The sequence below is a fragment of the Heliconius melpomene genome, chromosome 19, assembly GCF_056956725.1.
Source record: "Heliconius melpomene rosina isolate 202511_hmr_F chromosome 19, ASM5695672v1, whole genome shotgun sequence".
Classification (NCBI taxonomy): domain Eukaryota; kingdom Metazoa; phylum Arthropoda; class Insecta; order Lepidoptera; family Nymphalidae; genus Heliconius; species Heliconius melpomene.
In genome coordinates this window covers 5,536,881-5,552,656 of record NC_140407.1, presented here as the reverse complement: position 1 = coordinate 5,552,656, position 15,776 = coordinate 5,536,881, and the positions used below count along the sequence as shown (strand labels likewise).

The following is a 15,776-nucleotide window of genomic DNA, read 5'->3' as shown; positions in this document are numbered from 1 at the left end:
TTAGAAGAAATAAAAACCCATAATATTAATATAATAAATTATTTTATTTAATAACGATATAATTACAATATTAAGACTAGAAATAAAACATTGTAAATAATTTGGACGTGACTGACAAGATGTGATGAGTGTTCACTCAAATCGAAATCAATGGAATATTAATTATATGTTTGTCTATTTTTTTTTAATTGTGAAGAAATAATGGTACAATGGTAAAGATTGATTTGAAAAATCCAAATTAATTTTATTGGAGTTATGCATAAGATAAATTAAAACATTTTAATTAACATATTTTCTAAACGATTGTTTTGTTTTACAATGTTACCAAAAAAATAATTTCATTAGTAGGTAATAATAATAAAATCTCGATAAGTTCCTTAATTTTAAAAAAATCACTTAATAAAACTAGGCAGAGTACCATTTTTCCTTGCCTTCGCAACATTTTCATAATAACAAGAAAAATCAACATAACCCTTAATTCTTCTGTCTTTATCATGTGGCCTACTCGGATAAATATCGGACGACGATTCGATTGATCGGTTCGTATCGATATTTGAATTAGAATCATTTGTTTCTATATTTGTTTCAGAGGAATACAATTCGGAATCGATTTCATTCAACAACGTATTCGATTTGGATTGTACAATCGGATTGAAACGAACCGCACTTTTTTGTTCGTTTTGAGGGACCGGAGGTAGAAAATTGAAATTTCTTATTAATAACGTCATATGTGTGTTAGGCTTAGGTGTTAGGTTATTTTTAAGGCAATAATTGCGAAATTCTTGATCTATTTCGTCTAGGACTGATTGACTGACATTTCGAAAGTCTGTTTGTTTACGGAAATTTTCTACTATTATTTGGGCGAGCTGTTTGTTTGTTTGTTCACTGCTACCTCTCACTTCTTGTATTCTTTTGTATACACCTGCGCTGACTAGGACTAGAAATCTGAAACAAATCAAATAATTCAAATAAAAAAATATATCATTTCAGAAGCTCTGTCTCCTGAATTACTAATTCAAGCCCTTATCATTTAAGTTATTATTTAAAATCCTTAAAAACTATCTGAAAAATGAAAATTTAAATATGGCAATAGTTTATACAAAATCTTAATACAATTTTCTATAACATTTTATATCCTTTTTAATTCAAAGTGTTATTGAAGTCATTTTCATTAATTAAATTTTATTATGTTTAAAAGTTTTTTGTTGTTTTGTTAAACTATAGAATATGCAAATTCTTTTCTGAATGGCCACTTAATATTTATGTCTTGTTAATATTTCTCTTATTTTAATCCTAAAATTTTTGATAAGTACTAGGAGGTCAACAAAATTACAATATTTTTTTTTTAACATTGCAATGTTTAAAAAAATATTTTCAGTTAACAGAAACATTTATAAACATGCACTCACCTGCAAGATTCATCCAAAGCTATGGGTCCATGTATCTCAGGTTCGGCTATAATTGGTTCGGACGTTGCTGAACTTATTGTTGAAAAAGCCTTATACAATCCCTTTACTAGGTAATTACCTAGACATCTAGTGCCTGTTTGATTGCCTAGGTATTGTGCTGGAAAAGTAATGTTAGATATATAACTAGAATTTATTTAAAAAACGGAAAAGTTGTAAGAAAAAAATATTTATACACCCTAGAGACAAATCTACCTACCTACCTACTCTCTCAGATTTGTGCCCAATTTTATTAAAAACATTTTGTTTTAGGTTGACAACTTAAGACAAAATGAACAAACTGGAAAATAAAATTATAAATATGAACATTTTCTTTAGTAGGCAACTGCACATGCATGCATAAATCCACATGGTATGGTATGGTTCTTTAAATCTGGCGTTCTGAGCGTGCCAGTTGAGCACACTGCATACCCACAATCCACCCAAAACAAAAACTATTATAAGCAGAGCATGCCATATATTCACAAAATACGTAGGTACAACAAATAAATGAAAAAGAACCAAAAACAAAAAAACCAACCGTTTCTAAGTTTATTTGCATCAACGTCCAACTGGGCAAGCCTCAGCAGCTCATCCTCGTTCTGAGCGCTGTGTTCAACACTGAGCTGCAACACTCTCAATACGCAGTTGTCATCCGTTCTGCATAACAAAGCTCGAGTCTCCCCCACGTTTGCTACATAGAGCTTATTATTGTGAACTAATGCTATAACCACGGTAGCTCCTCCAGACAAATGTTGGTCTATTTCTTTTAAACGGTCCAGTATGTTGTCTGATACCTGGAAAAATAATTTAACAAAATCAGTTTAAATATTAATAAATGCTTCACACTGTATGCTACAAATAGAGCAGGGTGTGCAAAGTAAATTCATGACATTGCCTGTTGTTCATTTTATCAAGTTTGAATCAAATCCACAACTGTCATACTGCCTAACACTGTGCCACTTTGTTTTATATTGAATAGGCTTACGTTTGTGCACGCTTAGCAAGTACCTGTTGAGTCTGTTTTTGAAGAACCCCATATTGTAAGTCATGGGAAATACACATGCTGGCAATGAGTTCCTCAAAGTGTTTCCTTCATTATGCAAATTGTGAATGCATTTCTAAATAACATACCTGTGCAGTATGAGTATATCCTTTTAATATTTGTAGTCTGTATTGTAAACTTGTTCTTTCTGCTATCATTTCATCATAATTTTCTATGTAAGCTTTTTCCACTGATATAAATGCATTCCTGTAAGAATTAATTATTAAAGTTATTCAGAGATATAGGCAGTTTGTTAGTCTTGTAATATTTAAAATAACTGTTATGCTTGCTGTAACTATACTTTTAACAGTACTTCCATATACACTACATTTTTAATTACAGTATAAGTTATAAAAAGGACTTCAAATATTTTTCATATATAATAGAAATATATAAACCTTGTTAGTATTTTTAACAACTTTTATATATTTCATTATACAAGTTTTATAACTATTATTTAAAATTATTGCATGATATTTCCTATCCATCCATACAACTCCCATTATGTTTTCTTTCAACAATAATGACTAAATAATTAATACAACACAATAGTAATTAATGTTAAAATTGGCGTCTCAAAACATTATATGTTCAATTATAGCAGAAAATGGAGTCTTGACATACCTTAGCTTCTCTCTTATTTCTTCATCAGTATTAGTACTGGATGGTGGTGCAAACAAAATTTCAGCAGCCATTCTTTGCATAATAAACCTTGCTGCATCCAAACCATTGTGAGGTTCAAATACACCATATAGACAACTGTAACAAAATAATAATAGTGTGTTTTATAAGTAGCTTAATTTAATGTTTTATTAGGGTTCTGTACCTCAAAAGGGAAAAACAGAACCCTTTATAGGATCATTTTGTTATCCGTCATTTATCTTCAGATAGCTAGGACATATCAAGCTGTAACTATTTGAATTATAACAAATATTCAGGTCTATGATCACTTGAAGCACAGAGCAAAAGTTACAAACATTTATTTATTGATTTGGATTTTATATGAAATTTGCAGCATAATCAATACTTGTGGGGTGCCTCAGAGCTTCAGTTTTGGTATTTGGCACAAAGTGAAAACTTACAATACAAATAAAAGAAAAAAATAATAGGTATTTCATGGGAAAAAATCATTATCAACTTATATTTGTAGTTCATTTTATACAAAATGAATGAATGCATATACTTGGAAATTAAAGTTGTCATTTTTTTATGTTCTACAGCATATTTATCATTAACCATCCTGAAATAGGTACGGAAGCCAGTATGTGTTAAATAAATGTAATTTGCACAAATGTCTGTGTCTATTAAATTAAAAAAGTAAAATAAGACATTCTCTTATTTATTATATGAATTATGTTTACAATAATATAGTACAATATTATTCATAATTTTTTACACTGTATTAGCATATCTCTTGACTACTTAGTATAAATAGTAATGTTATACTTACGAGTTATCTTCAGTGTGGCAATAAAAGCAAAAATAGTCATCGTTAGTATTAGCATTTCCTTCTGCTGGAGAAAAGTACGATGCTACACAAGTATTCCGACATTTGGGCAAATCGTCCGTCCACGGTCTTGCGATCATTTTACGTATTACAAGATTAGAAATTTCTTAAATAAAAATAAGTAATAAAGTGAATAAAAAATTACTACTGCTATAATAAAAAAATAACAGAGATAAATTAGGATTTTTTTAAACTATTTATAAATATGTCAATTGTCAAATTTGCTTAAAATGACATTTACATATTAATACAGATAAAAAATCCATGGGAAATAAACGAAAAAATAAGTATTAGACCAAACCATGTGCTTCCTCCATCTGAATCACAAAAGCTCGATTTAGGTTTTAAAAGTTAAATTTTTTCACGCATTCTTCTTATTAAAGGAAACAGCGATAAAAAAATTAATTTATCATATATTTTATATTTCCTGCATCGTAGTAATATAGGACACAATATTTCGTCTCAATTTGAAAATAAAATTATCAATTAAATGATTGAATATACAAATGTACCATTTAACATCTTATATCTCAATTCTCTAGGTAGCTAACGCAATATATCATAGTCTAGACTTATATTTAAATTGTAACAGATCGGTGCCTATACATGAAAGATGTATTAGTAACAATGTTATTGGTGGAATTTAATAACGTAAAAGAAACACAAACAATGATTTTTTTTATTTTGTCCTTTCGTCATACTTATCTCAGATACTGCAAAACCGATTTAATTGTAGGTTTCACTATTGTATTTTATGAAGCTTTCCCTTATTACTATTTGTTGTACACTAATCAGTCTATAATTTAAAAAATTATACCATTATAAATAATGTCTTAATTAACTATTTTATTGAATTGGTTGAATCTTTACTTTTCAACTTTACGAAAGTAATGCAGATTAGTAAATTAATAATTACGGACGTTTAGATGGGCGAAGCTGTGAGCTGGTCGCTAGTTTTAATATGTATGTACACTGTACAGTAAAAGGATTTTATTTAATGTGACTATAAAATTACATTCGTTACAAGCAAAACCACAAAAGATAACAAGATAACGTTTTGTAACACACACGTTATTTTTTTATGTGGTTTGTAATTTTAAAAAATGCCTACATTTAATAAATCAGATTAAACTATATCTATATATTTTTCCGTTGTGGACAATTACTTAAGTATATGATAAAAATATATTTTTACGTTTTGTCAAAAAAAAGGTTCTTATTATATAAATGTTTTAGTGTATTGTAGTTTCTCACGTTACAAAATATAATATAAATGCTATGTAATATTTTTTATATTGACAAGGCTCTTTAGGTTTTATAATGCATTTCCTGAACGATTAACATAATCGATTTCAATTCGACTATCGATAATGGTTGTCAAATGTTTAACTTTTTTAAAATTAATCTAATCACAACTAAATTTATTTCGAGATAATGATTTATGTAAAATATCTTATAAAAATAATCAACGATGCCTTTCTTTACTTCGAATAGTATCTATTAGTTATTTTTTTAGCGTGGTTGATCGAATCGAAAGTCCCTGATAAATTTATTTATCAGATATTGCATTAATATCATAATATTCTATTCTTATAAATGGAGGTTTATTTCCTTATTTATCAACCCCACGTGTCCTGTATAATTCAATATAACCTATTTAAGTTTAAAGTTATATCAAAAATGCTCTTCATGATTAGTCATAATATTATATCTTCATCATTTCCTTATGATTCAATTATCTGATAAAGTTACAAAATGTTTCATGCAATTGAATTTTAAAAATACCAATTGAATATCGTACTTTTGTTTAAGTCAATTTGAATTATCATGATTTATGAGTAAAAAATAATTTAATTTATTATAAATTATATTCATTTTAAAGTATATATTTTTTAATTAGGTTTTATTAGTTTGATGACCTCGTAAAGAAAAGACCCTCAACTCTATCAGGTACTTTAATAGAAAAACTACTAAATAAAAAAAAATATAAAGGAAAGTAGTGAACTTGGTTATTTTAATATGGAAAGTTGATAAATATATTAATTACTTAGGGAAGATTAGTTTGTACTTGTAACTAGAACAAAATTGTATTTGTTTGTAAAATTGTATAAATTGTATTTTTTAAAAATGAATAGGTATCTTTCAAATAAAACAAATTATTCATTGACCAGTTTATGTAAATACACAAGTAACTTGATCTTTTACATTTTGCAATTTTTATGTTTTATTATACAATGTTAGCTCTAACCTAAAGAGCTGTCTGACTAAATTTAAATTTTAAACCTAGGTTCAAATGAGAAAGCAAATCCTTTAGACCAGATTGAATCAACAACTTTAGAAAAATTACTCTTTATAAAACATTAAAAGGTGTCTTAACACCATCTTTATTTATACATATAATTACTTTAACATGTGTCATGTGAAATCTTTAAAGTTCCTCTATAGCCAATATCTTAACAACAGTATTTATTTTCTATTTTGCTATAACATATAATGGATTCCATTTGCAGTATACAATTATATACTAATGTTAGTGCATGGCATTAAAAAAAGCAATGACGGGATGGCTGTATGAATTTCCAAAGTAACGAGTCATGGTGTCCCCTAGGCACCATCACCAACCGAACAGTCAGAACGCTTAGAAACACAAAAATACAAAAAAACGAAAAATTATTTGAGACACAGACACAGTCTCGATGCCTTTGGAAACCCACTATAGTATTTCACTTCATCAGGTGAGCAAAATTAAAAACTATATATCATGGGGGTCTATTTAATCAACTTTGTTTTCCACGGCTTTGGTTTCTATTTCTGGTTTCTTTTCCTTCTCTTTTTCCTCAGTGGCTACCTCTTTAGCCTCTTGTTTCGAGGCCTCGTCGAAGTTACCAACGAGGTTAGGTACTTCGTCGTCCTCGTCGATAGGTTTCGGCGGGGCCACGCTGGAGGCGAGTTTCTTTAACTGGTTTAATCCTTCAGGACCGAGCTGGCTGAGAATGCCGGGCAGCATTTCCGCGATTTGCTTGTTCTCACCATGGCCAGTGATAGCGAAAGTGTTCGCAGCGAGCGATGCCTGCGCCTTAGGGTTGTTAAAGTGTATCACAGTGCCGTCATCTTTGATCATGTTCACCTCTTCAATGCCAGGGATGGTATTTACTGATAACTTTTTGAGAGAGGACTGTAATTTCTTGTCATCTGTGGCAGCGGTCGCATGGACGACCTTCTTCTTGCGCCTTGGTGTTCCCTTGCCGCCTATGCGGACTTGTGACTGCAGTTTTTTCAGCTTTTCGGTGTTCATTCTGGTATTTAACACGCGCTACCTGTCAATAGAAACACGACGCACTGTTTAGTATTGTTTTTGTATTGTATTCAACCGCTAACACACTGGTATTCCATGTAACTTGATCGTACGCACGTGTTTTGAACACCGGTTAGTTACAAAGGGAAAATGGTGGACTTGCGACAAGTTATTTCTGATTTTTGACATGAGCATGTTGGTAGCTCTGCGGAAAATTCGTTTCATTTTACGTTAACTCTTCAATTGGAAATAATTATAATAGAAACAAAAGATTTTTTTACAATATCATAAATTTTATATAAAATAAAACATTTTTTAAATGACTTACATTTGATAAATTTAACAAAAATTTATTAATTGATCGTGATTAATATTTAGAATATCAATTAAATTTAAGTGTAACACGTAACTAACTTAATAATTAATAAATTTATTATAATAATAAAAAATCATAATAATATAAATTTAGTAGTGACAATGAATGATTTTCATACCTCTTAGTAAAATAAAAGGTAGCTAATAGATGGCGTTGAAAGGGATGAAAGTTACTATTGTTCATATTTTCATAGATGGCGCTGAGAGTAGCGTAATAATCTCATAATAGTGTTTTTATTTGTTCTTCAGTCGTGTTTATTTTTTAAAATTTTAATAATTAATTTACCCACTTACAATTTAAAATATATATTTATTGAAAATATAAGAAAGTGTATTAATTTAAGACATATGTAAAAAACATTGAATATTAAATAGAATAATCTTGGGTTTACTTTTTATTTTAGCAAAGCTGCCGCTAAATCAACAATCAGTAAGTAATATAAGATATTTTTTTTTCAAATTCAAACTTTAATTTTGTAAGCATTAATTATAATATAAATTACGAGAGGCGGTAGTGGTGCATTGATACGCCGGCTGATTGTCTGGCGGGGGGAACGGATTGTTTTAATAGAGAGCAGAGCGTCTCAAGACTAGTTTCCCATGTTCCCTTTGCCTATCCTTCTATGTGCGGGATATAGCGTTAAACTAAAAAAAAAATGGATGTAGAATTAAGGTTGCCTTAGCGCGAACCGTCTGTAAACGCGATGACTGTCGATTCGCCTTTTACTCAGGGAAATAAATTACTTTCATCTTCTTGCTGTTTTAACGATACTAAGCGTAAACACTAGGTACCCTCTATACCCTGCTATATGGGAAAATTATCTGTTTAATACAAATGTAAAATAAATAAATTATAACACTAGTTCCAACGCAAATAGAAATCGCATGTAAGAACGCCATTAAATTAACATATCAACGATTTATCAGTTAACCCGGTGGAAATGTAGTAATTTGAACATTTTATTATGTTAAAAAGAAATATACAAAATATATTAATCTTACCTACTTAGTAATATATTTATTTTATAATTGAGTTAGTTAATTTAAAGTGGGCTTGACTTGAGTTTCGAAAAGATCTGTTTGTGTAAATGTATTTTTTTATTTTTTTAGTTAATAATGTTATACTTGTAATATATATAGTTAGTAATGTTTTAAGTGAAACCATATTAAAACCTTATCGTGTTTTCTCCATTCTACGTGACATTGGCGAAATAAACTGTGCTCAACTGGTACGCCTAAAAGCCATAAAATAAGAAACAAAACAGAGCATACCAACTTTTTAAATTCGCGTTAACCACTTGCTCTTTTATATAAATATACTTTTTATATTATGTATTGATTCTAATTATCTGTTTTATTGGTAATAAATTATTACTCACATATAAGTACTTATATAGGTATCAAGGTATATAGAAATAGGTCCAGTAGAATACAGATTTCCATCTTTTGTGCAAAAATAGAAATAGCAATACCACGTATTGGTAATACAATAAAGCAATTTTAAAATTCTCCATTCCGTCTATTATCAGTGCTAAGCTCTAATCTATATATATAAAAGGACTTGTCCTCACTGACTGAGGTAAGACGCACGCACAGCCGTAACCGCTGTGCGTAGAAACGTGACATTTGGACAGATGTTTACTTTCGTAACCTGGACATCCACTAAGAAGGGATTTTGAAAAATTTCAACCCTAAAGGGGTGAAATAGGGGTTCAAAGTTTGTATGGAAAAAAATTTTAATCGGCACCGATTTTTATAAAATTTGAAATTTAGATTTTTAAAAGTATTTAATTGAACACGTATTTCATCGTTTTCTAGAATTCTCCCCCTAAGGGTGATAAAGGGGTTGAAAGTTTGTATAGAATTTTTTTTAAATCGCCACCAATTTTTATAAAATTTGAAATTTAGACTCTTAAAAATATTTCATTGAACACATGTTTCGTGGTTTATTAGAATTCACCCCTAATTACGCAAGCGAAGCTGCGCGCGTCCGCTAGTATTTGAATAACCAGCAAAAAAAAAATGCTACCGAAATGTTCGGTTATTCTATAAACATTAGATAACTGTTTTTTCACTATTATAATAAAATATACCTACACATCACATACAAAATTATATTTAAATATAGATTTAGAACCACTCAGTTATTAAATATAAACGCATTAACATTATATACGATAATGTTTACAGCATTACTAAATGCACTCTGAAATGGCGGGAAATAAAGCTGTCATCGATTCCTCTCCGCGCCGTCAAATCGATTTTGACAGTTATTAATATGCGCGAGTCGATAGTAGATAGAATCGATACCATCGCTAAAATGTTTCGAGTTCGCTATCACTTAGTATTCGTGATGACAGATGGACAGTTGTGGAAGAAAGTGCATTAATTTATATATTAGCAATGGATATTTTTTTTTTAAAAAGAAGAAAAGAAAGAAAGAAAATAATCTCGTCGTCGTCTTTTAATTTGAAAATGAGGACACGGACACGCACATTACTAGAGCTTATTCAAATTAAGTAAATAGCATAATATTAGTAAGAGAATTGATTAAGGTAATATAATATGAACATCTTTTGAAAATGTTTAAACGATAGTTTTCCGAAAACATACCGCACATTCATCATGTCAGGAAGTTTTTGGCAATTTTTTTCTGAAAATCATAATTTCGCGGAACGTTTACTTGTTCTCACAACTGTACACCAGTGACTAATAAACTAATGCATTTATATTTAGGACGCGTTATTGGTTTTTTATTATACTTCAGTTATCTTGTTTTATTCAATAAACACACTTGAGTGGCCATCGCGTACAGAGGTGTAAAGCTAAGAGAAAATAAATATCTTCACATTACCACAGTGTATAAATCATAACTCATAAACAAGGAAAGAGTGTTCATTGTTAGTCATTTTGTTTATTACAAACTTTATTGATATTATAAGTCGTAGAATGAATGTACTTTAAATAAAGTAATTTGATGGGAACGATTTCTTTATTTATTATTTGGATTTCAACAATAATATTGTAGTATTTTAAGAAATGTCTGTAAAATGTCTGTGTAGAAACTATGGATATTACTTACGATATTAAGACAATTTAAGTAATTGGGTGTTTTATACATAATTTCATGTTTTAACTACTAATCTCTCTCTCTATATATTGTAAATATAACAAAAAAATGAAGGCGCTAGCAAAAGACGTCTCTGTAATTAATGATATAAAAAACCGTAATAATATCCACTAATCTAAGTTAATAACAAAAATATAATATACATGCCAAACGCCTATTTATTCTATCCTATTCTTTTATGAAAAATCTTTTGTAAAATTATATTAGTAAATTTTAGTATACATAAATAAAATTATCTAAAAATTTCATTTAATGTGTAATTATATACAGAAAATGTCATTAATATTAACTACCATAATAATAATAATAAAAAAATACAATTTAGGCGTATGTAAACACAGAATTCACATATTCCAAGAAATAAATCTCAGTCAATTTATATTAAAAAAAAAAACAAACGTGGTCTATGACAATCGTCGAATCTTTTTTTACGTTTCCCGCCCAATTAATCAGAGACATCTTGTATTCGTGTGTCGTTAAAACAATTAAGCTTTATCGTCGTCATTCTGTCGCTTTAGAATGGAAAAAATGGATTTTAGAATTAAACAATTTACTTAAAACTAGCCTTTATTAATAGATTGTTGATGTGTATATTTTTAAACTGTATGGGAAGTGGCTTTTTTTGGGTTTTATTTTCATTATGTGTTGATGTGGTTATTAAATTATGTTGTCACTCATGTTCGCGTTCTTCTTTGAAAAACTATTTAGTCAAGGTAAGTAGGTATATGAGTTTATTTTGCAGTTATGTTATAACTCAATACTTTTTTGTTATTTTCAGTCTCTGAAATATGTTTATACAATTATGAATTAATTAACAATTACATACGTACATATGAATATAATACGTACGTACATATGAAATATTTTTTGTTATTCTTAATTACTCTTTGTCTAAATTATTTCTTTACCTATTTAATAAGTCGTAATCACAGACTTTTCTTGATGCAAACAATATTCATATTTTACATAGTACCTCTAGGTACAGCGATATTATATTTCTACAGACCTGATAAAGGTATTTACGTAAAATAAATATGAAGTCATATTGTTAAATTTATTAAAATTTTCTTCACATATATGTATAATATTCAACGCAATAAGCAATACACGATAATATCTTAATCTGTTAAAGGAAATCGTTAGAGCCATAATTTTGACACACGACCGTTTAATCTTTTAAGGCGCAAAAACCGTTACACGTGACAAATTGTTTTTAATCTGTATTTTTTGTGTTAGGGATTTGTTTATGACTTAATTATGTTAGCTTCACACATTTGGGCCAAGAAGTCAGAAGATTTCTTTTTTCTTTATATTAAAATGTGTATTTTAAATTAAATAAGGTAAAATTAAACTTTATGCCAGTCGTGGTTAAGGGGCATAAAAGTATGACTGCAAACGAAGTGAAGCAACTGAAGTTAGTCTCACATTTTTAATATAAATATGCAAGTAGTAATAAATTAATTTAATAATTATTAAAAATAGTTTAAACAGATTAATACCCTATAACATTATCTTAAGATCTCTACTTTTATATAAAATGTTTCTAAATTTATTTGAACTAACGACCTTTTCTCAAGTTAAGCCTTCATAGAATCGCATATTATCAGAAACACTCATTAATTATCTAAACAAGTCGGATTAAGAGACTTAAACGACCACCCAAAACTGACAGATGTCACTGCGGTGCATCTAAAGGTTTTTTAAATTGCTTACATCTGTGTTAAACTGTATTCAGCTTTGATGAAAAAATAATAACATTTAATTAATTAATTCCCTCAGCCTACTTAAAATGTGAGGTGAAGCGTAACACTCAATGTTTATATGGAATAATTAGTCTCTCGGCTTAAAAAAAAAACGACGATATAAATAAAACTTCCAATATGCAATTATAGAAAGATGCATTTAAAAAATAGATACGAAAAGTTTAAAAATAACTGTATAATAGTTAAATAACGATCAAAGGGACAGCAACAACGTCAGCGAATTGAAATCCTAAAAAATCCAAAATAGAAAATCCAATTGTAGTTTCCGTGTGATAGAATAAAGGAATACATTCAATCTGCCATCGAAACCAGAGCTCGGGTACAATTTGCTAAAACAATACACCAAACCTTTTTTTCGTATATTGAAATAGGTACTTGCCCTTTTATATATTTTAATTTTACGTTCAATAGTTTTTATTGTTTGTTTACGCTGTTTCGATTGAAGTTTTTGTGTGTTTTTGAAGTTGTAGCATAAAATAAAAAAAAAAACAAGTAGGCTTGATATATAATTGGTAAAAAATTGTACACACAGCAGACTAGGCAGAAGGAACCTAGTGTTAAGACACTACGTTTCCCACTTTCCTAATTCTAGAGGCATTGCGTATTAAACGGCCGAACACCTCGTGTGAGTAAAGTAATACTTAACTTTGAAAGATCATATAATAATTGATTGTTATTTAAATAATCCAATGGGATAAACACTGGTAGGCTTAGTTGCAAAATCAGTTGTCAATGTTATTGCATGGAATTTATGTCATATAAGTAGGTACAACACTTTGTGTATGCTGTATCCCGCATATACTCGTATCATTGTAGGCAGAGGTGATCTATTATTAAGACACTATATTCCCCATACACTGCAATTTTTTGAGACATTGAGTGGCGGTAATCAAAGATTGTTAGTAGAGCGAGTAAATGAAAATAATTCATTCTCCTCCTCCCTCCGAATGGGAATCGAACCTACTGTGTCACGATGGAATCATAACATATGAATTACATATAAAAGGTATAGATATAAAATATTATATATACAAAACGATTCATATATTTTATTTGTAGTTACATAGAAATTGGTTGAATTTTTTTTTCAACACATCTCACAGAATGACGCCTCTGGGAGCGATTGCGAGCTCAAATATCGGATATTGTTTCCGAACGGATTACACTACGCCCGAGGTTTGTTTAGTTTATTTATTACTTTTTATGTTTTTTTCCTTACGCTATATACTTATAGATTATATATAGATAGAGATATAGATTCCATTAAGACACTTCCGTTCCCCATTTTCCATCGAATTATCGAGGAATTACGTATTGAGTGTCGTAACTCAACGCCGATTCTATTTTAATTTGAAATACTGTAATGTAATATATTATTTTTTACTTTAGAAAAGTACCTAATTTAGAAAAGTTGCCTTTGTAAGGCAAAGGAGTAGGCTAAAAGAAATTAGTCTAGAGTCCTCATTGATGAACAATCACGGTTTATTTTTTTTCCTATAGAAATATCTTAAAAGAAATATTGTATAAGTTTTTCTAACAGTTGTGAAACAGTACAATTTATGTGATGTTTTAAACAAGGCCCCTGCCATTTGAAAACATACGTAATGATTCCTCGGGGAAAGCTTGGTGGACAAATTGTAATAGGATATTGAAGCCTATTTAAAATATTATTTATTTCTTTTTTAAGCTGTACGCTCTATCCCCCATATAATAGGGCAGGTTTTGCGCTCAATTCCGAGACATTGTGTGTTGAGTGGCGGAACTTAACGCTGCGTTTTCACTCGCCAAAGCGTAGAAATGACTCTGTCTCCGGGTTTTAGTAGTAGAATCTTATGTTACAAACCTTTGTATCAGACACATATAAATAGGTGGGGTATAGCGCAGTGCCTTTTCTATCTAGATCCCAGAAAGAAAAAACACTTTTTTTAATATTTTAGTGATATTCACGCGAAAGGGAATTAAATCTATGAAATGTTTTCAATAAAATTGAACAAATACATTGTTTATTTTTAATTTATTTTGTATTTACATTATTGTAGGATAGTAAGGACATGTTTAAGTGTAGGCGATACTTGTGGGTTGATTCTATTAGGGAGAATGCTTATATATATTTTAGAATTATAAGTTTTATGTATGATAAAAAAGGTAAGCTTAAATTCGCGTTCTGCTAGTTTTGTTTTTAGTCTTAATTTTTTAGCTTTACGCTATATTAGTACGCAGAAGCTGTTCTCATTAGGTTACTTCCGTTCCCATTAAGATACTTCCGTTTGAGAAAGGATTTTCAGTCGCATTCTGGAGCATTGCGTGTTGAGTAGCGAAACTCAATGCCGCGCTTGTTACAATATCGAATAATTAAAAAATATACCAGTGCGGAAAAATTTAAATATTAAATATTTCACTTCTTCGAGTCGGAATCGAACCAGATACCACAACCACAACCTGCCGCGTTTACAATTGCACGCTGGTCTGCGCTACGACTGGCCTCTATATACAGTGATTTTTCTTTTATTTTTAAACCAGATTATTACTGAAAAACGATCATAAAATTTAATAGGTACATATGTATATGTACTTCATAGACACAAATTTTATATAACATTTTTATCGTCTGTGGTTTTTATCGTTTTCTCTAGTCCATTTTAGTTTTACGGGCGGCCATATTGAATAGAATTGGCGGGAATACGCTTCGTATTGCTCCCGAGTCTCGAGTGTTTACAATTGTTTTCAATTTCTAGTTTATAAAAGAAAATTAAATGTAAATAACACTCAATGTTACATGGTGCATTCTCTGTTTTATTGTTTAAAACTTTATATTATTTTTTTCGTAAGTTAATGTTGGGCTTGGGAAGTTCGAATTATTTTGAAACTTAAAATCAATCATGTATAAAGTTGTTACCAAGGACAAAGGGGCGTAGGGTTCCACCACTTAAAACGCAATCTTTAAAAAATTTGGGAGTGGGAGAACGGTCTTCACACTAGGTTCCCTCTGCCTACCTTGCATTGTGTAGGATACAGAATGATATTTTGTATATTTGTTCGAGAAGAAATTAAGAAACAAAAAATATATTTACTTTTAAAAAAAGAGTTCTAAGTGCAACAAATCTGTACGAAATCTATCGCTTAGGTCTTAGGATTTATTATGTCGCGGCGAAATTGCTTGCGCCAATAAATTGCGATTGGGTGTATCGTATTACATGTTGAGTTGGTTTTCGGTTG

The 15,776-nt window shown here is 29.7% G+C and overlaps 2 protein-coding genes and 1 long non-coding RNA gene across 4 annotated transcripts in view; 1 reads left to right on the top strand and 2 right to left on the bottom strand.

Annotated features, from left to right (window-relative positions):
- Positions 1-23: 23 nt before the first annotated feature.
- Positions 24-4,240, bottom strand: LOC146528478 (TGF-beta-activated kinase 1 and MAP3K7-binding protein 1-like). The gene is made up of 6 exons (XM_085203907.1): positions 3,941-4,240; positions 3,115-3,249; positions 2,580-2,697; positions 1,987-2,242; positions 1,410-1,566; positions 24-945 (listed from the first exon to the last, which is right to left on the bottom strand). The coding sequence occupies exons 1-6, from the start codon at positions 4,075-4,077 to the stop codon at positions 393-395; spliced, it is 1,356 nt and encodes a 451-aa protein (XP_085060033.1). The 5' UTR covers positions 4,078-4,240; the 3' UTR covers positions 24-392.
- Positions 4,241-6,153: 1,913 nt separating this feature from the next.
- bic (bicaudal) lies at positions 6,154-7,520 on the bottom strand. Its single transcript, XM_085203906.1, has 2 exons — positions 7,410-7,520; positions 6,154-7,314 (listed from the first exon to the last, which is right to left on the bottom strand). Exon 2 carries the CDS (start codon positions 7,290-7,292, stop codon positions 6,771-6,773), a length of 522 nt encoding a protein of 173 aa, XP_085060032.1. The 5' UTR covers positions 7,293-7,314; positions 7,410-7,520; the 3' UTR covers positions 6,154-6,770.
- Positions 7,521-11,192: 3,672 nt separating this feature from the next.
- The window catches only part of LOC146528476 (uncharacterized), a 104,214-nt gene continuing 99,630 nt past the window's right edge, over positions 11,193-15,776 (top strand). Inside the window, exon 1 of one of the 2 annotated variants that reach the window (XR_014879098.1) lies at positions 11,193-11,510. This is a non-coding gene — a long non-coding RNA (uncharacterized LOC146528476). The remainder of the gene's footprint in view (positions 11,511-15,776) is intronic. The other variant, XR_014879097.1, reaches the window with a different exon arrangement.